The following is a 27,568-nucleotide window of genomic DNA, read 5'->3' as shown; positions in this document are numbered from 1 at the left end:
GGGAATTAAAGGAGTCTTTTTTCCATCCTGTCCGCGTCGTCTTGCCTCTATCCGATCGTGGCCATTTGCTCAATGTCATCATGATCATCTTCTCGTCGCGCAGTGTACTGCTGTCTGTCTATTATCCGCAGATCTTCCTGATCCTGACGAGCGGCAGCTACCTGTAAGTTTGAGCCAATTAACTCGGGGGGGATCCTTAATTAACTTCAGGGAGTGCGCGCGCTCATCTTCAGCCATACAAAGACGCACGAGTTCGGGGGGTTTCACTCCCGTGCTGTTTTTACCGGACAACGAGCTCTATATTCTTCTTCTTCTTCTTCTTCTTCTTCTTCTTCTTCTTCTTCTTCTTCTTCTTCTTCTTCTACAAATCAGTGCAAACGCCGGTTGTGAGATGAGTATCTTTCCTTCTTCGCATCCACGGATTGAAGTTGTTTATGCTGTGCCATCGGGCTGTCCGGCAGGCGTATAGCGAAAGTGCAACTTACCAGCAAATGTGATTTAATTCTCGCATATTTCTCACACACTTCCTAATGTTATGCAAGCGCAAAGTCAGTAGAGAATAGCCATCAGTGGAAACATCGCCGGGGGAAACGACCCGCGTGGGAATAAACTAATTAGGTGAAAACCTGAACGCGCTAATGTGCCGTCCGTGCAGGCGGAAGAGCGCGCCTCGCGAGGAGGCAGCGGTGTAAATATTGTACATATTTCACATGATCAGAAAACATTTGGGTGCCTACACGGATTCGTTTTGGCCACAGAGTGGCAGAGATGTTCAAGACAATTGGATGCTGACAGTCTTTTTCTTTCCTCAACCCAACATGGGCACTTTGTTTTTTTTTTTTGTTTTACGCGCGATGCGAGCACCGTCAACCTGCCTGAGCGTGTGAAATGTTATCTCTGTGCATGACCTCACCCCGGGTTAATTCTCAGCATTTCGATGATATCGTTTGCGCCTACATCTGTAGAATATCTGCCTGCAACATGCACTTGATTGGCACCGTAATGCGCCTCGGCTTCTGAATTAAAACGCAGATTAGCCTTGCAGGAGAACGCTGGCTTTTCTTAAAGCGTCCAGAATAATTACTCTCCCGTGCTCCCTCGCTCCTTCCTCTGCTGCCCGGAGACCCCAAACCTGATGCTGAAATAGATGTGGTTTTATGGGTTTTCTGTTCAAAGTGGGGCTACACTTCTAAGTATAGCAATGGCATTACAACTACATACCGTTGTTTGTTTGGATTATTAAAGTGTGTTTTCAGATGAGCATTATAGCCACAAAATACATGTTTTGAGGAGAACATTTCCATTTCTAAGGGGGTTCAAAAATAATGCAATGCCCCTTCCTCAAAGCTTGTGTTTTGGCTGCACAATTTGTGACAAATGAGCCGTCAGCTTTAGGATCTGACCATGTGGAGCGTTTGGGTTTTTTTTGTTGTTTTTTTTTGCACACCTCACGCTCCAATATCCTGGAATTTTACACTTAATGTTCCAATGGCAATAATCGGACCGTTTTCCTAATATTCTGCTGGCCCAGCACAGACGCAAGTGAGATTAAACGCCTTCAGTGCACTGAGCATCTTATTTGTTAAATGAGCAGCAAAAGAGGAAAATCATATTCAGCACGAACATAACAGTTCATTTTCTGCTCTTGGAAAGAAAAAAAAAAGAAAGAAAAGAAGAGCATTTATTCACTTGGTTTAGTTAAGTTGTGTCAGTTTTGAGAGTGCATTCCTCGGTGGAAGATGCATGCCCGGGAGCTTAATAGTGTGTCAGTTGTGTTCAAAGTGCTCCATGTGATGGAGTAGGTGGCTGTGAGCACGCTGTATGCCATGACGTAGACTACAGTTGCTCTTAAAGCCAAACTACCCTGTGATGGGATCCGTAAGCTCCTCACCGCTCGCTCCGAGGACTATTTTGAGATGGATTTGGTTTTTTTTTTTTTTGGAAAACACGTTTTTTTTTTTTTTTTTCTTCTCCGAAAGAAATGAAATTTATTGCGAGGTCAACCTGGCGGAGGCCTCTGTTCACCGTGACGTGGAATGTTGGATGTTTCGTGTGATGTGTTTTGTGTCACGTCACAGCTTTTGCTATTAATATAACGGAGAGTGACGTGGGCTTTGTCAAAAAATAAAGATCCATAGAATTAAGGGGGAAAAGATTTGCCCTTTTGCACGACCAGTGTGTTGATCCAACGACATCATATTTCATGTATTGGCAAAAAAAAATAAAAACTCTGCCACCTGTTGCTATGTAATTAACACAAAAAAACCCGACTTCATCTGTCCCTCACAGCTGCGTTAAAGCCGCCAGCGATGACTTAAACTCTGCCGATTGCATGGATCCATATATCCAATCGATGCATTCGACCCGATTCGTGAAATCCGACCTCAGAGTTGCTGCCGGCGGTCTATCTGATGGCAGATCTGTGACCGCGGGCGAGCATGTCCCCGGGCCGCCGGCGTCCACACAGTGCGTAGCGCTAAGCAAACAGAATCGCATCTGTGCACTTTGATGATTTCAAGGATTTAAAAGCTTAGCTGTGGAATTCTCTGTCTGGTGCTGTCTGACGGTTGCCCCCGCGGTGCAGAGCCGCCGCTCTGCGTACCATGGCAGGTGAATGACGTGAGAAAAAGCCGAGAGGAAGGGGCTCGCTGCGACCCAGTGCAGTCGCAATGAGCTTTTAAAGTGCTGCGCTGGAACAGCAGAGGTATAAAAGACTCAAATGTATTTTATTGCCTTCGGATTTACATAAACAAACCAGTTCCATTCACCCGGAGCCTTCAATATGCGAGACGGCGGATTTTTCTCCAGTTGCACGTTACTTGTCTTAATGAGCGTGACCTTTTTTTCGGGGGGGGTTTGCACAGAGTTCGTGCCATTGTTGCCCTGAACAACCACATATACCGCGCGGGGTCACCAAAGGTCAGAGGGGTTGAAGCGTGTTCAGCAGCAGCAGCAGCAGCAGCAGCAGCAGCAGCAGCAGCAGCAGCAGCAGCAGCAGCAGCAGCAGCAGCAGGCCTGGGCGTTCACTGCAGACGCTGATGCATTTTTGGGGGATGCGTTGTTTTGCATTTTTTGAAGCGTACATCTTGGTTGACTTTCATTGAAGGAATCTCGGTTCAGTTCGGCTTCTGTGGTGACGTTGTTTTCGAGCAGGGTTTGTGGTGCTTTCCCCTTCACGTACTGCTGTGCGTTCCCCCGACTGCCCCGAGAAGACAGAAGGGAATGTGTGCAGTCCTCGGCCTGGTAACAGATACTCGCCTCGCTGCAGTCGGGGGTTTATTTCGACGGCATGTGTTTGAAATGGAGATGGATGTTGTTCTGTCTGGGCCGAAGAAGCTCGAGCAACCAGTGGGAGCAAAAAAAAAATGGAGCACAAACTATCCAATCAATGATCGCGTCTTTGCCGTGAGTCAGGGGGAGCTACCATCCGCAGGATCCGCTGTGTCTGTTTCTCAGCGTCTCCCCCCCTCCCCCGTCTCCTACACACCGTTCTCACCGCTCTTACGCTGACGTCGCCTTTTTTCGCTGACACACTCCGTGCCCGCGTTTGTTTTTCTGCCCCGTTTTGTGGCGGTGGAGCCTCTTGGCGGCCGACGTCATACTTCAAAGGTCCCTGACATGTTTGAAAAGTATGTATCTACATGGTTTCGCGGGCTATAAACACGAGTCGCGGGGATAGTCAGAGCTGTAATCTGTTTGGGCTGTCTCCGTGGTTCGCGAGGCCATCTTTAACACATGTTTTGGTATCATCAACAGAGCGTGAGCGGATATGTAATGACGTCTCCCTGAGGAGAAATGAGGTGGACGGGTGTCATTTACCACCCGGCGCATTAATACCCGGCACATTAGGCCGACTGGTGTTTTAAACGCTGACATATTTTTCCATGCAGACCAATCTTAAGGATGTGGCTAAAGTGAACGCGCTCTCTCGTGAAATTTATAGGCGGCACTTTACACCCTGAATAACTTTCACCCACGTGATCACACAAATCATGAAGACTAATAATCTGCGTGACATTTAGTGAACATTTGAAACCGGCATCTCCGTAACGAGACCCCGAGCAAGTGTGCTTGCTGTGTGTGCGTACGGCCAGCAACCGCTTACGGCAATAAGTCACCTGACAATTATCAGAAAACTCCTAATTTATTGCTCAAACTTCCTCCATCCAAACCAATGTGGAGTGGCGTTGCCAGTTAGTCAAGTAAGCATCTTTCTTCCGTCCTCTCTCTGGGCTGCTGTAGCGAGGTTCCCCTTGTTTTATGCCGGATTACAGGTTTTTGATTGACCTCTAATCCACTAAATGGTCGTACATTCACGTGGTGCAGCTTTCACTGCACCACGAAACGTGCATCAATCACCACACACACACACACACACACACACACACACACACACACACACCCCGACCCTTCCTCTGGAAGTCCTAACTGAGTCTGCATTTGTGTGTGTGTGTGTGTGTGTCCGCGGGTGTCTGTGTCTCTCTCACTCCGGCAGGGCCCTGTCCTCGGTGGTGGCTCTGGGCGCCAACATCATCTGCAACAAGATTCCCGGGCTGGCACCTCGCCAGCGGGCCATCTGCCAGAGCCGCCCGGACGCCATCATCGTCGTGGGCGAAGGCGCCCAGATGGGCATCAATGAGTGCCAGTACCAGTTCCGGTACGGACGCTGGAACTGCTCGGCGCTGGGAGAGAGGACGGTCTTCGGTCAGGAGCTGCGAGTAGGTCAGTCTGGGTTCTGTCACAGAGGGGGAAAAAGGCTCGGTGCACGCTCGTGTTTGCATTTGTGTGTGTGTGTGTGTGTGTGTGTGTGTGTGTGCTTCTGCATGGCGGTCTTTGTGAGAACCTGTGGACGTTTTAGCTGTCAGAGTGAGGATACTGAGTTAGCCGTTAGAGCTGGAATTTAATTTTGGCTCATGTGCATTCAAAGGTTAGTTTTGAATTAGAGAGGAATAGCCCAAAATATGTGAAATAGTTCATGATAATACCCTATTTTGACGCAATGAAGGGCCACGAAAATAGATCTGTCTCTACTCTAGTGTTGCACATTTTCAGCTATTTTCAGAATCAACCAAAACACCCGAAAAGAACTTGCAACATGCAACAAACTCAGAGTCAATGCATCTGAAATAGTCCTGGAAACTGCCATTGTGAGATGACGGTACATGCATGTAAAGCGTTACATTCCAACACATTTAGATATTTGGTGTTGCACGACTTGGATTTAAAATGCGCCTTCAGTCGCTAGCGACTCGGGCTCCAGCACCAAGGACACGCTGGAACAAACTGACACCAGCATATAAAGACTTTATGAGGGATTGTTGACGGGAATCACGCTGTTTTGCAACTTTGAAGCTGCATAAGTGGTCATTTTAGGGGGAATATCAAGGTTCATGCGGGTTGACGCTTGGAATGTTGTGGAAGGGATAAGATCACTGCATGAGAATAAGGGATATTATTACTGACAGATATTCTCAAGTGGGCCTTGTTCAACAGCCGATCATTACGCGAGTCCACTGGAAACACATGACAGACGTGGATTACCACTTGGATGTTGTGTGCGTGAGGAACTCAAAGCGTATCCGGGTAGATCCGAGGGCGTCTTGGAGCTGCATGTGGTCGCCGAGCGGCAATATCGCCGGACAATGATAACAACGGTGACCTTTCCTCCCCGACGAGGGAACAGAAATGTCGCTATGCGCAGTTTCAAGCCATCCGACTCTCTCAGTTTTATGAAACAGCACAAGAGGAGTATCACAAACGCGATGCCAGCCCCCCCCCCCCGACCCTCTGAGCCCCATGAAATATGGCTCCTCGAGAGCCAAAACCGAGCTGCACACATCACACAGTCAAAACTCAAACCAGTAACGCACGGCCTCTCTGACTCTATTGTATAACCGTTGGTGTTGGCATCGCTTCGAGTCGAACTTCATATATTCCAGCCCGTCTGTAGTTGTCCTCCTCGACGTCGTATTCCTCCGGTTTTCCGTTGATGGAGGTTCCTGCAACGAGGCCGTTGGTTAAGCGGCAAGCCGACAGACCGACCGACCGTCGACCGGCCGATTGCCAAAGTTATGGAGAAGCTACCGACAGCCACTGGAGGCCTAATGGGAGGGGAGGGGGGGGGGGCAACGTACGGCTGAAAAAAACGATATCGCAAATAAGGAGACAACTAATGGTGTTATTGCAGCGAGCGCTTGTCGGACACAAAATAGATGGACACACGTGTTGTTAACTGGGCTGAATCGGTTGTGTCCGTGCCCGGCTGCGCACGCACTGTGCACGCAGACCAGCGTTCACATTTACGACGCTTTTTTTTTTTTTTTTTTGCTTTTCGAGAGACTCGGCTCTCCGCGGAAACCCTCTTCTGCGTCGCTTTTTTTTGCTTTTACGCGGACTTTTATATATTTCCCCTCATTCAGGAGATGCTTTGTTGCCATTACGTCGCGGTCGGGCTGTGCATTTAATCCAGCGGCTCTGTTAACAATCACTCCTCTTAAGGAGTCGCTGAATTAGCTCCAGCTCTCTCTCTCTCTGTCTCTCTCTCTCTCGCTCTCTCTCTCTCTCTCGCCGAAACCATTTTTCCCCCTTTGTTGTGAATGTGGCACTTTTCTTTTTGTAACGGGGCTCATGTTGTTTTCTTCAACACTCAACATCCCCTTTCCTCCTCCTCTTCGGTCTTTTTTTTTTATGCCCTTTTGAAGGGGCGTAGACTCCAGAATGATATTAGGCCCCGGCTCATCAGAAGCATCTGTGCGTCTCCGCCGGAGGACTGATGTTTGTGTTTTTACATATTATACTCTGGAGCAAAGTACTTTGCATGATAACAATCTGCTCTTCGGGATTCTTAATTCACGCAGTTATTGTTCCCCGATGGGGATCGCAAGCGTCGCCGCTCATCTTTGTTTAGTTTGAAGCCCATTCCACCCAACTCTTCACCAGCGATGCGACATCTGACATCCCATTATGGCATCATCTGTGATTTCATCCCCGCCTTCGCTCTTCTTGTTTGGTTCCCGTCTGCATAAATAAATGCTTCTGAGCGCATGACTGTCTGGTCGGCGAGCGATGACTACGGGCCCTTTTCATGATTGTTCTGTACCGATGGGACTTTGTGGCGTAGCCCAGCGATGACGTCGCCGTTTAGCCCAGTGTGGAACTTGATTTTTCGGTCATGGGTCCCCGTGACAGATGAACAGAGACATTATTGATTTGGGTTTTTGTTTGAATAAAGAAAAGAACCATGCAGCGTATACACCAGGCTTGTTTTTCTTCTTCAAATCTGCCCACAGAGGAAATTAAACTCCAGAGATCGTTGTGAAATGACTGTATGTTTATTGAGAGAACACGGTGAGCGAGATCGTGGCTCGGGGGTTGTAACTTTTTTTTTTTTTTTTTTTACAACCGGCAAAAGGACTCGGACTCTTCCTCCTCTCGGCTTCGAGCGGACAGATTTTTGCACAAAAAAAAGGAGAAAGCGTCGCATCGCCGGTGCCTTTTGACAGCGTCGGCTTATTGTGTGGAGCTTTCGCTGCTCCGAGGCGCACACAGCAGCTCTTTGTCCGCTCGGGTCGGTTAACTCGTCTAAACAGAGGCTCTGGTTTAGCGATCGTGATGTGGGTCCGTGCTTTTCTGAAGATAACACAAAAGCAGCTTCAAGTGCGACAAGCCCCAATAACTTTCGGTGCGTGTTTTTACGCTCTCACGATATTTACCGTCAATGAGCGCACGCGGCAAGTGACAGGTCAATACGACACACAGCCGCTCACACACAACGCGTATTGTTTCACAAATGTGTTTTGGATGAAGTGCGGTGGAAAGCGAGACAAAAGTTCAGAGAAGAACAATAAATTCTCTCACTGACTGGAACTTTAGCTGGAAAAAACAATGAAGCTGTATTGAATCAACGTCTCCCACCACTCGGGCCGTTGCGTCACTCTGGAGACACGAGATGTGAGAAATGCAGCCTGAGCTTATTTTCAACCGGCGCAGGTATTTTTTTTTCATGTTACCTGATGAGCGAGTTATGCGTTTGCCGCTTGATAGTTTAAGTATTTTAAGGATACCAAACGACGAAAGTGAGTCTTCATCCCCGAAGCTACTGTGAGTGGTTTTGTATCATCATGATGTGGGTTAATAGGAGCAATAATTCAAAGTAATCATATCTGTAATGTAATCAGCTTCATTGTGGGATGCCAATATCAGAAAACATGTCATTAATTGTGTTGTTATTGTCGCGTAAATTCTTGAGTTTGGGCCCCTGGAGCCTAAATCCTGTGTGAAATTAAAGTAAAAATGCAATGGTTTAATATTTTAACCCTAGATTTGATATATATATATATATATCTGTATACCACACTGCAGTGGCACACAGACTTTGTATCTGCAGTTCCTTAAAGACGGCCATATTGGCCTCGGTCGTTCGCATATTACGACTTAACCATTAATTGATGTTTAAGCCTTCTCCTCTCAGTATACAGTTATTTTGTTGGCGTGGAGAGACCGTAATTGTCCAAAGTTTAACTCTGCGGCTGCTCTCCCCAAACCTCGAGGTCGACGGTTGCGTCTCGGGGGGGCCGCTCGAGGGACGAGGCGCTCCACTGCTGGAGGTGGGGAAGGCTGCCGGTCGGGATCCGGCTGCTCGTTCAGTTCAGCAGTGTCCCGCTCGGTCGCCGTGGGGAGCCCACAGCAGCCACAGCTACTGCGCAACTCCACCGCCCCCCAAAAAAAGTGAGCCGTTTAGCGTTTTTTTTTCTTCTCAACACCTTACTGTCGAGCCGCCATGCGCCGGCGCTCGGCATCCCCCCCCCCCCCGCTCCCCAGCTGCGACAGTTTCCAGTGTTTGCCCGCTCCCGTTTTTTTTTTTTTTTTTTTTTGAAGATGTAACCATGTTCTCTGATCGCGTCTGTCCCGTGTTATGGAATTTCTCTCGCGTTGGCATATGAAATCATGGAATACACCCTCTCCAGCGAAATGTTCCAATCCCTTTCTCCGAATCTTGCACATTCCCACATCATCATAATCAAGTGCAAGGGGAAAAGATATTCCCGTTCCGCTTCCCCCATTTTAAGTTTTTCATTCAAATCCCCCAAATTATGAACACTAAACCTCCTTTCCCTCCTCGCCCTCCCCGCTCCGTGATCCAGTCTTAGTTTTGGACTGGGCGGGAGGAGATGTCGGCATTTCTTCAAGAACTGAAGATCAGCCGACCGCAAGTCTAATGCATTCTCTCTGTGCTGCCGGGCTCTTGGAGGCGGTCGTTCTGTTCTGGAGCTTCTCCACGGTATTACATTTGCTTTCCAAGACAGCGCACATTAATAGTTGGGTTATTGAGCATTGCAGAGCCTGAGATATCTTCATTCGGCAGAGGTGATTCAGTTTCAAAGGGCCGGCCATTTGATAGTTGCTTCACTCGCCGACTGTAAACAGAAGAAAGTGTTTTGTCAGCTTCAGTCGATGGCTTCTGCTGGCGGCTTCTTGCCTGATGTCTGCTGAACGCCAGACTTCAAGGGGCGGATGGACTGATGGAAAAGTGAAAACATCTTGCTGCGTGTGTAGCGCTGTGTTTCTTCTCCAATTGACAAATTGGGAGAACAACAGCAATGAAGTCGCGGCGGCGCTTTTTGAAAGCGGCAATTTTGAGTCTCCTTCTGCAAAAGGCGGCAGAGGCGGCGGCCCCCTCTCTCTCCACGCTGCGGCGTTGGCACGAGCTGGTAGAAAACGTGGAAGGAATTACCCCGCGCTAACAGAAATGGGTGTTATTGAGCGGCGGGTCGCAGTCTATCAAGCAGTAATGATGAAATTAGAGACAAATCCGTCAGCGAGTGAGGAGGAAAGGAAAAGGAAAGGAAAAGGAAAAGGAAAGCGGGCGGGGGAGAGGGGGGGGGCTCCGGGATAAGAATGGCAAACGTGGTCAATCCTACCAATCATAATCCTTGGCCTGGTTTCTGGATGAATCATTCTATTTTAAATATTTCTGTCAGAGACTGATCCCAGGGCTGTGATTTGTTGATGCCGTTTTATTATGCGTATTTAAGTGCGTTCACCCACGCGTGAAGTGCATCGAAAGCCCCATGTGGTTTCTGTTATACACGTCTCGCAGAAGAAGTTGACGTGTCTCGGATCCAGCCCGTGATCTTTGCCCCGCACCTCAACTTTTGCACATGAACAGTATTACGCCGCCGGTGCACTTCTTCTACTGCACAACTCAGGTTGTGGTCATCAAATCCACTGTTACTGTGTATTCGTATGTGCTTTGACTTGATTAAAGAAGAGAAAAAAAGCATCGACCATCAGGCTTTCCCTCGGTTAACCACCTGTAATAGAGACTTAAAAGACCTGCTGATGAACACCTTGCAGCTCTGTTCAAATTGCAATGCACTTGATGTGGGCGACTAGGGCTTGAAAACGGACACCTTTCAACGGCTACACTCAGCATCAAAGGCCAACTCGGGCCCTCTTGTCATAAAAAGGGCCCCGCTCTGGTTACTTCTCTGTTTGACTTTCCAGCCAGTTTGTCACCGTCGTGATTCATGCTTTTCATGCTGAAAGAGGTTTCTTGTTGTCCCGGCAGTGAAATATAACAAAAGTTCAATCGTCCTGCCGTGGGGCCCATTGCACAAGAATAGATGCAGCACTTGAGCAGGTGAGCCTTTTTTTTTTTTTTTTTTGTTGTTGCTTTGCTGCTGCACTGGAAATACTGCATTTTATTCATTTAAATGTTTCAGCAGCACCAGAAAAAACCACATTAAAATGCAACTGTTGGTTTGAAGAACACCAGACCAACGTGCGGAGGTAGAAGAGAAGGCAGGAGACATTGTTTTATTCATGCTACTTTCAAACAAAAAAGGTTTTTTTTTTGGAAAAAGATGCGAGGAAAAGTCTGTTTTTGCTCTGCGACCTACATCAGGCCTCCCTTCCCTTTTTGCTCTCTCCCTCTCTCTCTCTCTCTCTCTCTCTCTGTCTCTCTCTCCCCATCTCTCATTTACCTTACTGAGTTGTTGCCCCAAGCTGAAACTCTGAGTAACAGGGTAACTGGATACGAAAATGTCTAAAACAGATTCAAGTATGATAAAATATGGAGGCTGAGGGTAACAGGAGGAGCATAGAGGGCGTGTACAACCCTTCCTCCCTCACTTCACTCCTCCACCCCCCCCCTCCATCCCTCCTTTGGACGCTCAAGAGTGCGGTGAAGGCAGCGGGCAAGATCCACCTGCCAGGAGTCCAGGGCCGCGGGGGCCAAAGCGGCGTCTAGTCAGCAGGTTCATTGAAAAACCACTTGTGTGGAAAGAAGTCCCGGAGAGGCACGTATACTGTATGCTGGAGATGCAGGAGGAGGTCACAGCGTGCACGCAACTCTGGGCTGAGCTTGTTTTTTCTCCTATCCCCCAGTTTAAACAGTGGAGGAGCAGAAGTGCAGCGAGGATGTGGTGGATAGTTTGGGGGAAAGTTGCGTCGCGTGTACCCTCTTTGTGTTTTTGGACGCTCCGTGTCAGAGAGCGAGACGCTCAGGGGGTTTTTTTTTTGTTGGCGTTTTGTGTCCTCGGCTTCTTTCTGAACTCTCCCGAAAGTAAATCCCCGCGCGGTGTTTTCATCGCCCCCGCACTCTCGATTTAAAAAACCATCGGTGAGAATCGCCGTCGCGTCGACTCAATTTTCCCCCCTCGAGCAGCGCTGAAGACAGCTCTTTGGCATTTCAGACCTCTGATGCTAGAACAGGAGACAATGGTCCCACAGCGGCTTTCACAGGCAAAAATGAGTCACAATCATACGATACATATAATCAAGTGGAAGTACAGTGGCAGTTATATTACGATCCTCACATTTTATTTGTTATTGAAGGCTTAAATTAGCCATATACGTTTGCTTTTTCTTTTTTTTTCTTCTTCTCCCAGCATTCGTCCTCCCCGTACGCCGCACGACCAGCTCCCGCTACGAGGACAACAAAATACTTGCCGATTATAAACGCATTGGCGCGGCTCCTTCCCCTTCTCGGAATCAGTTGATGGTCATTTGTGGTGAAATCATATCCCAGCAGAGCGCCGTAGTACAACATCGCAGTCCAACCTAAGGCTAATAACGAACGGACGAGGTAATCCGTTCAAATGGCCCGTGCGGTTCCCTCCGCTGCTTTGTTTCCTCGTTTTTGACAAAGTCAAAGGAAATGCAAGGCGAAATATTAATTTCCACCAGCTGAACTTTCGTCAGCAAACTCCTTTTAAATCACGCGACGCCGTCTGGACGCGGACGTTGGAGTTAAAAGTCAACTACATGATAAACACGCTTTCTTTGAAAGCAGGCAGACGGTGTAACTGTAGCCATCTACACTGTCAACCCCAATGCTTATTCAACATGGAGAGGGAGAAGTCCTCCATTACCCCGACGGAGGCATTTGCTTCTCGTAAAATGATTCTTCGCTTTTCTCTCTCTCTCTGTCTCTCTCTTATAAATAAAGCGAGAGATAAAGAACGAGAGAGAGAGAGAGAGAGAGAGAGAGAGAGAGAGAGAGAGAAACAGTTAAATGTTTCCTTGAGAAAACGTCGACGTTACCCTGTTTGACATATGAGCTTATAGAGTTGGCGACGAGTGTTATACCCGGGACTAGTGTAATAAAGACCGTCTAAAACTCATGCTTCAAAACTGCTTTTTTTTTTTTTTTTTTTAAGAGCACACAATTGGGTACTTTGACAGTGGTGAACTCTCCTAAAGTACCATCAATCATCTCACTGCCGCCAAGGTTTTCCCCATTGTGGGATTACTTTCTTGTTGGTTGTACACCCCTTCAGACACGTTGCGGTCATCGACTCACATTTGTAATATTTCACCTCATTCCCGCTATCCCGTGAAGATACACCGAGCCCCCCCGCCCCCCTCCAAAAAAAAAGATGTTGTCACTGTGAAAAGATGCTAATGTTGCAAATATCTCCGGCGCAGTGTAGCGCCACGCTCCGACAGCCGAACTGCGGATTCGCTCGCGGGCTGCCGAGCGCTCGACGCCGCGCGGATAACGGCGTGGAAATGATGCGTGCATTGTGTTATGGTGGAACGGCGGCGGATAAAAGGCCTATTTTTCAGCCCGTCATCATGTGGGTAGCCGTAATCCTCGCTGCCCTCCTCTGTGCGAGTCCAGAGAAAACAGAGCCGTCGTATAAATGTGTGTGTGTGTGTGTGTGTGTGTAGGATGTTTTCCCCTAACTTTTATCAGATAAGGGAGTCTGATGTGTTGCTGTTCTGCAGTGTGTGGGCTGTGGCCATCGGGGCTTGTTAAAGGTCATCTCTTACTCTTTTTCCTCCCAATTTTCTTTTTTTCTTCTTCCGCCTCACATCCTTTGCCCACAACATGTGTCTGTATCTCAGGGTGGGGGCCTCTCGTCCTACGCGACCAAACAGCGCTATCATCATCGCCGGGGCCCCCTTGTTCATTCATCGGCTCGGCCTCTGTCTCAGACTGTGTGGGTGTGTCGGGATCTGGGGTCCCTCTCCTTTCCCTTCACCTCTCTCTCTCTCTCTCTCTCTCTCTCTCTCTCTCTCTCTCTCTCTCCTGCCCACCCACCGTCCGTCTGCTAATGCGGCCTGGGGTCGTCCCGGGCCTTCGCCCTCGGGTCCCTGTGTGTGTGTGTGTGTTTGTGCGCGTCTGTGTGTGTCGTCGGGCCCTCCCCGCATCGCTGCGCTATCGGCGGGATCTGCGTCTGTCTGTGTCTGCCGGTGCCGCTAGACGCAGCAGGAGGAAACAGGATGCGAGAGGATCAACTGTAATCTCACAGCGCGCTTTGTTCCACACAATCCCAGGCCCCGCGATCACTGTATTCTCTACACGCAGGGCCCGCCACTGGACATTTACATGTGCCAACAATCACACCCCGCCACTGGCTACACTTAGGTGAGAGCCCAGAGAGTTAGCGGGGTTTTGGAGGCAGAGAGACAACTGGCGGGAGGGAGAGGATGTTAAGAGACCTGGAGCTTTATTCGCGGGGGTTTGATGACTATCAACCGATATGGAAACGTTATAGGCCGGGAAGTTTCTTTTGTAATGAGAACGGAAACATGTCATCAGCGGCATTTTTGACTGGATGATTATAGTGATGACGATGATATCCTCGATAATATGATGTGGGATTGATTTATATCTCGGTAAATATGTTTCCGTTGAAGATGAAACAGAGTCCAAAGGGATTGAAATTGAGGAAAATCCTCAACTCTGTCCTCGAATGAACTTGATGATTACCGTGTGCGGCGCACGCAGGCCTAAATTTTCCAGATCTGAGCAGGTGAGGTCCTGATTTCGGTCTCATTATTAGGATGAAAGGGTAGGAAGAAGGATTTGTGCCTGTTTTAGCAAGTCTCGGTATTCAGGGAAAAAGCTTTATCTCCACCTCAGGGAGCTCAGGGAAGAAAAAGGATGCTTTTCAGATGGGTTTTTTTTTCTTCTGCCAGCCCAATTTTCTACGCCTGGGAGGCAGCTTACTTAGATTCTCCGCATTTAATACCGGCAGTGTTAAATACCCTCGTAATTGTTTTAGCTTTACAGCTCAAAGCCCTCCTTATTATACGAATAAAAACCCGGGACCCTACAGTAAGCGGCTGTGCCAAAGCGTGTCACTTCCCCCCCCCCGGCTCCGTGATGCGAGCACACTGAGACCGTGGAGCCTAGTTCTGGTAAAACAATATTATTTTATTGTACAGGAACACGGCTGCGCTAATTCCTCAAGCTGCAAACCTCACGGACCACAACTTTGTCTATAATTTGCTGGGAGCATATGTTCATAGCAACGGTACATAAAGCGGAACGGAAAACAGTAGTAGAGAGCGCATTAGTCAGTTCAGTGATTGGTATACAAAGCGAGGGGTTTTCCTCCAACTTTCTTCCCCTTCCATGGGGCCCTGGAGACACAGCTTCAGCGCCGGCTTAGAGATTGTTTTCAAGTGTTTTGGGTGTTATAACATGATCAGGGCTGTACTTTTGCTTTTTAGAATCGCACGTGCATGAGCTCTTACGGACACTTCGTGCGAGCACGATGCCAAAAACCTCCAATTTCTATTTGATTCATTCAAAGTTGTGTATTTTTCCTGTATAAGTTTTGCTTTGGCATGAGGATTTTCTCGTTTTTTGGGGAGTGGAAGTGCACCAAGGCAAAGAAAGCAGCGGGGGATAAGTAGACAAACCTCCAACAGGATTTAGTTCAACGTCGGTGAACCTACATTTACTTTTGCCGTCTCCCCGTCCACCTTAAACATACAGCTGCTGGGCAATTGAGGAGAACTGCTGTGTCCTCTGGACTCTCCTGCTGTTTGTAATATTCTGTCAGTCCACATCTCCACACGTGTAGAGACCCCTGGCCACCAGCAGGTGACACTTTCCCCTTTGTTCACTTTGGAGCCATTTGCCCGTGACAGGATGTCCTTAATGGATATGAAGCTCCAAAACTCCTGTGTATCGTTGTGGGTTTTTTTTTTTTAGATGTCATTTCTTATGCAATCCGGTCCTCCTCTCTGTCCCCGGGGGTGTGAGTGCATGTCCGGGATGAGGGATGAGAGGGGGGGGGGGGGGGGGCTTTAAAAAGCTTTTCCCTTCACTGCTCCACCAACAGGCTCGGCTTGTGTGGAGAGGCCATTCAACTGCACTGCTGGGCTCTGCCGGTCTGTGAGTGTTGTGTGTGTGTGTGTGTGTGTGTGTGTGTGTGCGTGTGTTTTCCAGTTGCTTCACAAGCCCCCCCACCAGTATTCCAGCCTAAACTACTTCTCTCCAGCCCCCTTTTTTTTTATCTGCTGAGTTTCTTATTCCTTTAACACATCCGGTCTTCCTCACCTTCATCATACTCGTTACGTTGTCGCCTCGCCGGGCTGCGGCGCTCCTTCGGCGCGCTTCACTGCAGCTCGCACGGGCCACAGGCCGCCTTGTGCGATTGTGCAACCCTCAAAAACAAGTTTCGTGGCTAACACCAACAAGGGATTTGAATCAGGTTGTCTTGAGCTTTCTCAAGCGCAGAAAATAAACATTAACGTACGGCTGAGAAAACACTATTCAGAAGGTCAGGTATACGATGTAATGTTGTGCTGTTTGCTGCCCTTTTGTTGTCTAGCAAACGGAGTAACTATCTCTTAGCTATCTGCCGAGGGGTTGCAACTCGCATGTGTGCACGAGATGGTTTTAAATTCCCAGTAAATGTTTGGTTCCTTACGATCAACGTGCACCTTCAAAATGAAGCTTCATATTTGCCTTTCAGGAAAAAGGTCGATGAGCCTCTTCGGAGAACAACGAAAGGCCTCACACATGTATGCACAGATGTGTTGTTATGGAACCGTGCTGGTATATCAGTCTGTGCACTTTAGATAGTAAGTCCATCCTTCAATTCCATAACTCTCATATGAACATCAGCAGAGTACAAAACTCTCTGTGGGCTGTTTCTTTTGGGGGGGGACAGAGCAGTGACCTTCACATCCCTGTGTTCGAGTCCGTTCAGTGTATCTTTTCCCGTTCCGCTCTCGTCAGCAACGCAGGCCGACCACGGCCTTTGAGCGGTGAGGAAAAGCGAGGCCCGTTGAGGTCAGCGGCAGTGTTACTACATCAACTCGCCTATATGCTCCGGCGGCGGCGCTGCCCGTACGGTGTCGTACGCTTGTAAATCTCCCGTGCTGTGTCATGTGAAATTTGTCTAGCGGTGGGCCTGCCTCCGGCTCTAAACACAGATTACCATTTTAGCGGCGAGCCGCGACATCCAGAGATTTCTTTTTGTGTCTTGTGTTTTTTTTTTGCTTTTTCGGCAGATGGTCAAACGACGCGACGGGCACGGCAGCGGGAGCCGCTGTCCAAAGTGGTGTGGTCAGTTAATGTGAAGGCCGAGGCACTCTGAGTCAGTAACTTCCACTACAGCTCTGGTTTTAGTCACCCGACAGAGGGAAAGAGCAGGGTATTTATGAACGCTTACATACCTGTTGTGAGGGAAGCGAGGCTCATCTTCTTCCTCCCTGCTTTCTTGGATAGTGTGGCAGACACTTGCCACTAAACTCCATTAGACATCTGGTTTAATATTCCCCCATTCTTCTCTCCTGGATGTTTCCAAGTTCATTGAGGTTTTTTTGGTCACTCCAATTTTCCACTGGCAGCGAGCGAGGCTATCCCAGGGTGGTTCCTCCTGGAGGGCTGTCAGGACTCTGGGGCCGGCCTCTGAAGGGCTTTCAGTTGCCGTTATGGGTGCGTTTTCTCCTCGGCTTTTTTCATCAACCACACGGCTGTTGAGCAAACCAGCGCCTTCCCTTCCTGAGGGCACAGTAAAATAACGTTGCACACACACACACACACACACACACACACAACATCTAACACAAGGGCATTGTTGTTAAAATACAGAGTGTCCCGGTCGTGGTTTATGTTGATATATTGTTTGTTTGAGGTACTCAGAACCTTTGGGTTTTGGATTTCTATCACCTTGGGGCACCAACATGCGCTCTGCGTTCATGTGTTTCAGCTTAAAGTCTAACCTGAAAACAAGTTTAACAGCAGTTCAAGCATTTAATATGGAATGAATAACTTTGATTGTAATTTCTCTCATGTTTTTTTGATTTATATAATAGTCACACATAATATAATTTAAGAGGCAAGAGAGGGGGTGGGGGGGTGGATTGAAGGGGCCATGCTAATGGGTATTTAAACCCAACGGACAACATATTTTAACGGTCTGATTTCCGATGTCTTCTTTGGTTTATTGCACAAAGAAAAAAGGAAGAAGAAAAAAAGAGGGTCTTGATAGCCACAGGCCCTTGGCTTGTGTAATTGGCTTTCATTATGGCCAGGCAGAGCCTTGGCAGTGCCAGACCCACCAGGGGGTGTCAACCAGTACGAGCCCCATCATCATCATTTTCCCCATGAGCAGCACAACTCAATGGGCCCAGAAATGGGCACGCATCTACGGCTCAGGGAACCACCCTTTCTCTGGAAACTGCCTTTATCCTGTTTTAAACATTACAGTGACGCTCTGTTTGTGCGTTTTTTTTTCTTTTCTTCTAACGGTGTATGTGTGAGAGGGTGGAGGGCAGTGTGTGTGTGTGTGCGTGTGTGTTTTTCTTCTTCTTCTTTTCGCCCGGTCACTCGGTATCGGCGTGCGCGTGGATGCACGTACGTTAACGGTTTGCGCGCCACCGTCCGCGCACGAGTGCGCGAGGTGGGGGCCAGCAGTTAGACCGCGAGCTGGTGGGGCGCAGGCTCGGCTGCTATAACCAAAGGAGCAAGTGGTTGTGAGTCAGTCCCCATCGGGCAAACCTGTGGCCCCGCGGTATTAGCGCTGCAGCGCCAGAGCCAAGATAGGAAATTAACGGTGGCTTTTGGGTGAAAACGTCTGTGAGAGTTCAAAAAATGCCCCTGAGACTAGAATAAGAGGTGCAACAAAAAAAAAAGAAAAGAAATCCCTCTGAAGAAAGAAGAGGAAATGAAATGAAAAACAGATGCAAATGGCTGCAAAGAAACAGTTTATTTTCAAAGTACACAACACAAAGAAGCTTCATAAAAACCCGGCAATAGGCAAATAAGTAGGTTTTACTACGCTGCTTTCTGTAAAGCTGTCATGCCAAGGCCGGACTCCAGCTGATGCGAGGTCTATCTGACCGCACTGTCTGGGCCCGTTAAACTGAGCAAAATAAGCAAAGATTTTTTACATCTAGTAACTTTTCAAATTGTTAAAAAGGTTGTTTGGTCAGGGGAAATTATACACAGGCCATACTGAGACTGTTTTTATTTTTCATTTCCTTATAACCTCCACTTTATTGTTGTACTTTCCCGCTGAAGATGTAAACATTTGCTCATTTTAGGATATTATTTCTGTTTCTGGTGGACTGCGGGTTTTGCAGTATCTGCCGGTTTTTATTTATCGTCGGCAGTGAATGTTTATTTCTTCGCTTGATGTTTCAAATTGTCGCAGCTCTCGTTTACACACTGCGAAACACATGTTGCACAACTGTCACATTTGACATGTTTGAGCTTGTGCCAGTGCACTTCAATTTAACAGGTTCATATTCACCGTTAACGCGTCATAATTTGTCAAAAATGAATACAGCTCTTCTTCCAAATATATACACGTCTCTGATGAGTTCGCTGATTCAGAAGGTTTCATACGCGCTTTGCTCTTCCTCCTCCAAATATAATCCAGGACCCTGGACTTGCCGTTCAGGTCTGTACAACATGACGCAGCGACGGCCGTTGCCAAAAACGGATTCGACAAGCTTCGCCGCTGTTTCTCCGAAAGAACTTTGAGGAAATGATGAATCATCGAGCAGCTTTCTTTGGCTCTCTGAAGTGCAGATAATAAAGCGTTTTTACCTAGAGAGATTCAAATAATTGCAACTGAGTACATTACACAACATACATCAAAAGACATTCCTCTCTGCTCTGCGGTCGGCCTTGTTTCTGCTGCTCAGCCGCTTCCAGATTACTGCCAGTTGAAGGGAGACCGGGGTTGTAATAGCCCACAGTCTGTTTTAGACCATGGAGGCCTTTTAAGACAGCCCTCTGTAGCCATTAGGAGAGTAGGAGAGGACTCTTGAGATATTTAGGAAGCAAAAGGAACGGTATGACATAGTTTTTGTCGTCGACCTTTTGGCTACACGTGTCCTTCCTTTCCGTCTGAAATCCATAAAGGAACAATGATTCAACAACAAATGGCAGAAAATGTATCAACAACACTGTTAACTAATCATCTTTTATGTCCTTTGAAACAAACACATGTCAAACGTTTGCAGATTTGACCCTCTCGTATTTGCAGGTGTATATTATTCTAAATTATGTGAAAACAGTTGAAACAGTGAGTTGAAACTCACTTCAAGTGTTTTGGGACGGTGTGTACGGACAGCTAATGGAACTACTAGTACACACACACACACACACACACACACACACACACTGCTGAGTACGTCACTGCCACACGGCCGCTGCTAAACTGGCCTCCAGCTTGATAAGTTTACTTTTGTTTATTGGAAAAACTGTCGATGTGAGGACCTGGAGCCAATTGCCTGCATGCATCACCGTTTGGTTTTGAGTTTGAATGAAGTGTGTCACACGATGCCTTCCAGCCCGTTGTGGGTTGTCTTCATCAATCACACAATGCAGCAGTGGTCGTTGCAGACTCACCTGGAGTAGCTATAGTCCTCTATATCTGCCCTCTAACCGGTGGAATAAGCCGCATTTACAGCTGCCCATCGTATCTCGTGCGGCTTCAGTCCCGTCAGCCTCTCGCTCCCTTGCTGTCAGTGAGCAGCGTGCGAGAGGCTTGCAGACCTGCAGACCCCAGCTGTTTGCAGCGTGGGCAGCAGAACAAGGTGCTCCTGGAGAGGAATTCAGCACTTTGGACAGCACCTAGACCAGCTCTCCCCACACTGGAATCCCAACACTGCGCGCTCGCAGGCTGGGCCCGAGGACTTTGCGGTCGGAAATGTGACCACATTTCTTCCAAGGTGCAGGAGGGGAGCAGTTCAGGAGGGGAAGAGGAAGAGGGGGGGGGGGGGGTATCTGTAGCCTATCACGGTGATGGAGCCGGCTGAACGCTTCTCCGGTGTTTATCGAGGTCAAAATGTCTGCTGCAACTCATTATCTGTCAGGAGTGGAGTGTTGAAAGCTCAGCTGAAGGGGACCACGGTCAGCGTTAGCTTTAGCAGAGCCACATCCATATATTGTTAGAGCAGGCTAGCCTTTTACTGACACATTAATGATTCACAAACCATACTATTAGTGTTATGAGTGCTGAACATGTACTCACTTGGTTCAATCTACAAAATGACTTATATGTCATCACATCCCCGCGATTTCCTCCTCAAACAAATACATATTTTCCCTCTTTCAGGCAGTCGGGAAGCAGCGTTCACCTACGCCATCACAGCGGCGGGCGTGGCTCACGCCATCACAGCGGCGTGCAGCCAGGGCAACCTGAGCCAGTGCGGCTGCGACCGGGAGAAGCAAGGGTATTACAATCAGGAGGAAGGCTGGAAGTGGGGAGGCTGCTCGGCCGACATCAAGTACGGGATTGAGTTCTCTCGCCGCTTCGTGGATGCCCGGGAGATTAAAAAGACCCCACGCCGCTTGATGAACTTGCATAACAATGAGGCAGGGAGAAAGGTAAAAAAAAAGGATTTTTTTTTAAAATCTCAAATGCTTTGCTGCACTTTGTTTTTCTTTCCCACGGTGATCAAGGGAGGAGAACAGCGAAACCTTTTGAAATTACATCAATTATTATAATAACCACGATTTAACGATCAATTTCTGATTTATGTCATCTTGGCTCGTGTGTTTGAAGTGTTGGCCGTCGCTCCCACCAGTAATAATGATATTGTGCTCAATAAGTTAACGGTTGAGATGGAGGAATGTGGTTCCTGAAATGAAGTCGGGCGGGGTTAGAAACACATGAAACCCGGAGTGTCCACTCACATCCTGCATCATAGACGTCATTTTGACGTATCGTACCGACAATGAAGGATTATTACCAACATTTTGGGTGCGCCCGTTTTTGTTTTTTTCCCGAATCTCGTGATTAGAAAATGAACTGCAGTGTAAGAGTGAGCGATACAAATGGTGGGAATCAGACCCAAGTTGTATTAAAGAGGAATGATCCGTTCAGCGACGTGATATAATCTTCCTTCCAACGAAACAATGCACGACTCAACACTTGCCAAACTTGATGCATGCATGCGTTTGTTACCGTGTTCCTGTGCAGAAGAGCAAACAGGCCCAGATAAAGAGTCATGTCACAGTCATGTGACAAAGGAGTGCGATTGACCAAGTTGCCGATTGATGATCTCCCAGTAAAGCCTTTCAGCCAGCGTGTTGTGCTTCAGCCAATTATTGACATATCTCTGCTTTCCAAGAGGGCGTCTTTTTTTTTTTTTTTTTTTCCTGAGCGAGTGCTTTGGCAAACTTCATCATGGACATGTTTGTTTGCTATCAGTCAACTCCGAACGGTCCTGGAAGGAAAGAAACACGGGGGGGGAAAGAAAGAGTGCGAGAGGTAAATAAAAGAGAAAAGATGATGTTGTGTTGACAAATGGATCTAATTAATAACTCGGGCTTTATCGTGTCCACCGGGGGGACAATGGATGCCAGATGGAAGGACCGCCGTCACCTCTTCCCAGCTCCTTTCATGGAGTCATGAAGTTTAAAAGTCGGGATATTATCGCAGTTCTCCGCACTACACCGAAAACATGTCGCTGCCATTTGACTGCGTCTATCCGGGATGTGAAAGCGGTGCGACGATGGTGACGGTAGCGCAGCAGCCCGGCAGGGTGACGGCATGTCGGACTGCCAGGGTTGGAGTTGGCACCGTTGCCGCTCTCGCTCCGGGGCTTGGAAACTCACATTCTAGGAGGATGTGCAAAAGTCAGATTTCCTCTTTGCTGAGACAGTAAGAAGCCCAAAATCTCTCTTAGATTGGTAGTTATTAAGGTCTGAGCCTCTGAAACTTTAGTGTCGCTCATAATCCATGCACGCCATTCATCCGTGTATTTGTTTTTAGTTCATGGGTAGTTCTTAGGTAGTTTGACATTTTTTCCTCACTGGTTAGTGTTTCTTTCCCATTATCAAACAGCTTCTAGTGGATTACAAGCAGGCTCTGGAGCAGAGTTCAGACCAACAGAGACACATATATGCAGCTCAGTGTCAACAGTGTAAAGAAAAGAAGAAAAAGAAAGTGCATTAAATCACACGTGGATTCAGCTTGGATACGAGTCACTTGAAATGACGTTAAAAAAACAATCTATTGAAGGCAAGAGAGCTGATTAAAAGGGTCCTGCATGTGATGATGGAGGAAATGGTTCCTCCAATGGGATCCAGCTGAGATTGTGTTTTCTAATCACTGATAAGAAGCATGAAACAGAAAACTATCATTACATTAGATTCCGTGACTGAACCCTCTTTCATGTCGCATCTGGGATATGTGTTTGACAAGTGATCTTTAGATGGGAATCTGGTCATATTGGACTAATTAATAACAGATCAGGGGCTTTGATGGACACAGTTTAAGTAAATGTTTCCATGCATCTGTCAGGCTCCGTCGACCAGGCATTCCTTGTGGTTTTTGGGCCTTACATTTTTGGAAATCCTCATTCTGAATCAACATGCGAGGCGGGATTGACAGCTGACCCCGGCGTTTATGAAGTCGGCGGAGCTCATGTTTTTTCAATCAAATGTCCTCAAAATCTGGGAAACTGCGACCGCAGGAGTCCGCGGACACGACAGACAGAGATATTGAACAAACTCTTGTGTACATTCGGTAAGTGTCTGATAGAAATGATGACTTGTGCTTCTGGCCAGGCGAGGTGCCAGGAAAAAAAGCTGCACTGGAAAAATGCCCTGCCAACCGAACTTACATCTTATACAACAAACGCTTCGTTCGAGCAAATCGGGGATCCTAATTTGGTTTAAAGAAGTCATGTCGGGATTATCACAGATGTGTTAATGTGACCGATTTGAACTCTACCTCCCTTTTTTTTTCCTCTGTTCATTTGCCTTTAAAACAGTTCAGCAGAAAACGAAGAGGGCACAGTTTTTATTTCGAGGTTTTTTAGTTTCTCGGTCCCACGGGGCAACGGATTGACACTTAAATAATGACGACAGCGCACAATATTTCCCATATGCCCAAGGCTTAGGCCTCGAGGAGAAGACATTTTGCCCCGTGTAGCATATGTTGGACATAACCTCAAAGAGAAATTAAGTTCAAGACTGAGTAAGGGAATAACCTAAAATTGCATTTTAAATTACTCTTTGACTAAAAGCATCTGAATCTCTAACTGTGATCTACTTTCATGTATGTGGCAACATCTTCGCTTTCTTCTGTTTATCACATTATTTAAGTCAAATAAACCTCCGTGATCAATTCATTTAGTTTTGTCTTTGTTTTGTGCCGCATGTGCAACCCAATCAAAAGACACAATCACCTGGATTCAAACGAACCGAGATGATTTATAGTCACGTGTGTGGTTTTCTGTGTCATTGATGTGGTTTGAGGAAGGTAGAAGAAATTACGGGATGGAAATATTACCAGTAAGGGCAATTTCCACTCCCTCAGGACACGCAGCAGCATGTCATCTATGACTGAACATTATAATTGTGATTATATTGTCGACTTCACAGAGATCTGTCACTCTGCACTCAAGCCAATTTAGCAATTTGATGTACTTGTGGCGTAAATACAGTATGAGCCACCAGCACAATCACCACTTACTAGAGGCAATGATGCCAATAAGTCATGTTGCCTTGCACGCGCAGTTTTTACACACAAAAGAAATGATTACATATCTCAACATCTTGTTGATCTGACACAATTCACATTTGTTTCCATTTACATGGCTGCACAACACAAAGATAGCGTTTAGCTAGCTTCTGGGTAAAACTGTATTCCTTAAAGAGAGAGTGCGGAGGATTTAGTGGCATTTGGTGGTGTGCTAGCAGATTGCTACTAGCTAAATAGATAGCCAGCGGTTTTGCACTTCTGCGGCTCATGTTTCTGTAGTTTCTTGAGTGTGTCGGACGACTACGGTGGCCTTAAAGTATCATAAAAAAAAAGCAAAAGACTCCCGTTATAAAGCTAGTGCTTGATTTGTCCTTTCTGGGCATCTGTAGAAACATGGTTGTGCAACGGTGACTCCGTGATTAGGATTAGGCTCATTGTAAGATAACGAAAACACAATTACACTATTCAATTCATAGTTATCATATTCAATGTATGCTAATAGATCCCCTAAAATGCTACACACTGGCCCTTTAATAACCCAATGTTTAGTGTCCTTTTACTCAAGCAATTTATATCCTTCACTGTTTAAGGAATGCTGAAAAAAGAATAGAGAACTTTTACACTTTCACCCTACACAAGCTCAGGCTAATGCTAACGGAAAGTTTGTCGAGGAAGATTTCAGTTGCTTGGTTTATGTTTTCTTGACACAAAATTAGCCCTAAAAAAATGCAATTTGTCGAAACCTGAACAAATGAAACAGACTATTAACTGGTTGTTATTTCCTTCATAAGTTAGCTGAACTGACCTTGTTGTAAATTTGATTTCACATGTATATCTGCTGCAATTCTTCAACGGTTTTGTTTTCTCCTTTGCGCTCCAGGTGCTAGAAGAAAGGATGAAGCTGGAGTGCAAGTGCCACGGCGTCTCAGGCTCCTGCACCACCAAGACCTGTTGGACGACGCTTCCCAAGTTCCGAGAGATCGGCTACGTACTCAAGGACAAGTACAACGAAGCCGTGCACGTGGAGGTAGTCCGGGCTAGCCGACTGCGCCAGCCCACCCACCTCAAGGTGAAGCAGACTCAGGGCTACCGCAAGCCCATGGAGACGGACCTCGTCTACATCGAGAGGTCGCCCAACTACTGCGAGGAGGACACTGCCACGGGGAGTGTGGGCACCCAGGGACGCCTGTGCAACCGCACCTCGCCGCATACAGACGGCTGCGACCTTATGTGCTGCGGGCGGGGCTACAATACACACCAGTACACCAAAGTGTGGCAGTGCAACTGTAAGTTCCAATGGTGCTGCTTCGTCAAGTGCAACACGTGCAGCGAGAGGACGGAGGTGTTTACCTGCAAATAAGGAACTCAGTGCCAGAAAAGTGAGGCTCCAAGGACTATTTGAATGAAGAAGACTCGAGCAAACCCCCCGAGATACAAGTGTGACGTGGACCAGCGAGAGATTTTGAAATGAAAAGGAACGGAACTTCACGCTATCGGCTCTTCATGGCATCGTTTTGCACAGCAGAATCTATCTAATTTCTTTCCTGAAAGTAAATGCTAAATATCTAGTAGGTAATACACCCCCTTCCCCTCCCCCCCACCCAGAACTTTACTGTCGCATAGAGATTGTGCTCATGATGCATCCGCAGTGACGCTGGGCCCTCGTCGGGGAACTGTGCTTTGCACTCTGGGATTTGTAATTGTTCAATTCAAAAAGAGACTCGTGCACGGAGAGGAGAGGAGACAGTAACCTGGGGAGCGGAGCAACAAAAAAAAAATGACAGCAGCTGATGAGGGGTGACCGGGAGAGATTTTGTCAAGTTTTTTGGGGATTGAAAACTTTGATCGTATTTTCACTAAAAGGGGGAGCGAAAGTGAATCTTGACATGAATGACCCCCCCAAATTGGCCGGGGCTTCTGTTGGAGGTTTGTAGAAATGAAGAACATTTTGTAAGTACGGTGCGTTGGGGTGCGCCAAAATCTGAGTGGAGAACTCTGTTAAACCCTCTGCTGCCAACTGGAATATGGTGGAGTATGTTAGTTTTCCAGTCACACTGGAACTGTCTGTTCTGAACACTGAAAATAAATTGTTTATTTATGTTATAGTATCTTAAAACGAAGCACTAACGGGTAGAGATGTCTTTTTTTTGTACTAAGTGTAAAGAAAAATACTTTTTAGAAACTCTGACTGAAAATGTGTGTCTATTAGAAAATGACCCCTTAAAATCCTTTAAAACAACCTCATTGTTTCTTGAAACAAAGAAATATGAAACAGGTTTCATTGCTACTGGTGTGTTGACGCGTTCATGTTCAAACACCTTGGTTCTATCTTTCTGTAGACTAGTTTTGTTTGTAGTCCTTCCCCCCGAAGCAGTAACATCTATGCTTTTGCAATTTCAAACAATTGACGGTAGCAAGAAAACTCATCTAACTGCAGAGATCCTTCCTCAATTCATTAAACATGAAGCTGATATGTTGCTGAATGTGTTGTTGAGTGCTGCACTGATATTTTCCATTCAGATACAAATCATGAGAACTAAATAAACTCCCATTTGACTCAGTTTGGTATAGTTCATTGCTAAATTATAGTTTTAGGCCTTTTATTTAAAGAGAGACATGGACCAGTTCTTTTAAAAATATCTGTAAAGCTGTGTCAATGGAGTGATGGTTGGTTTCAACTGCTCAAACTTGCATGAAACAGCAGAGATAGCAAAGCCCATACAATATAGTATTAGTATTATTATGGTCATTGAAGCTGATGTACTGCCAGACAAGTGTTTAACGTTCAAGTATCATTTTTCTCACTTAACACAAGGCTCCCTTGGGTCTGATGGTTTAGCACAACTCTCGACGTTAAAGGGCAATTCCACCATATAACAACTGGGGTATTAATGTCGGAGTTTTGGACAGTTAGTTGCAGCTAATTGCTGAAATCTGGGAACACGGTGACGTCGGACCACTTTGCTGGTAAAGACAATGAGCACACCCCCAAAATCCAGGTTGTAATGAGTCCACAGCCACAATCTGTCAACTGTTCGCCCTTCGTTTTACAAATAACGTGAGCCATTCTCCTTTTTAGCGCTCTCAATTATTCCCAGATCGTTGCTATTATCTTGCCAAGTACAACGTTGACCTAAAACTATAGAAAGTAGCTGTGTGCTGTAATTATTTCCTGATGAACAGCAGCGCTTCAGTGCAGCGTTTCTCTGTTGGTTGCTGGTGATAACAAGACTGCAGAAGGTCAGAGTTGTTCTCCAGCGGATGTGACAGCATTCACCTCTCCTTAAAAAACATTACACATGATAACTATTTGAATCTTTCACGAAGATAAGGTGAACTCATCACCTCCAGGAGGATCTGAAGCTCCA

General features: G+C 47.0%; 1 protein-coding gene across 1 annotated transcript; it reads left to right on the top strand.

Annotated features, from left to right (window-relative positions):
• Positions 1-26,320, top strand: wnt7bb (wingless-type MMTV integration site family, member 7Bb). The gene is made up of 4 exons (XM_068602922.1): positions 1-163; positions 4,496-4,722; positions 20,823-21,094; positions 25,081-26,320. Exons 1-4 carry the CDS (start codon positions 81-83, stop codon positions 25,558-25,560), a joined length of 1,062 nt encoding a protein of 353 aa, XP_068459023.1. The 5' UTR covers positions 1-80; the 3' UTR covers positions 25,561-26,320.
• Positions 26,321-27,568: the final 1,248 nt, after the last annotated feature.

The sequence above is a fragment of the Clinocottus analis genome, unplaced genomic scaffold (assembly GCF_023055335.1).
Source record: "Clinocottus analis isolate CAN_PGR_092001 unplaced genomic scaffold, fCliAna1.0.p SCAF_6, whole genome shotgun sequence".
NCBI lineage: Eukaryota > Metazoa > Chordata > Actinopteri > Perciformes > Cottidae > Clinocottus > Clinocottus analis.
Note: the sequence above shows the minus strand (reverse complement) of the source record. Positions and strands in the feature narration are given on the sequence as shown.

What these genes read in the sequence shown, in the direction of transcription:
- wnt7bb (XM_068602922.1), top strand. Translation starts at nt 81, where the DNA reads ATGATCATCTTCTCGTCGCGCAGTGTACTGCTGTCTGTCTATTATCCG. An exon ending in CGGTCAGGAGCTGCGAGTAG is followed by an intron (nt 4,723 to 20,822) that starts GTCAGTCTGGGT and finishes TCCCTCTTTCAG; the next exon opens with GCAGTCGGGAAGCAGCGTTC. An exon ending in ACAATGAGGCAGGGAGAAAG is followed by an intron (nt 21,095 to 25,080) that starts GTAAAAAAAAAG and finishes TTTGCGCTCCAG; the next exon opens with GTGCTAGAAGAAAGGATGAA.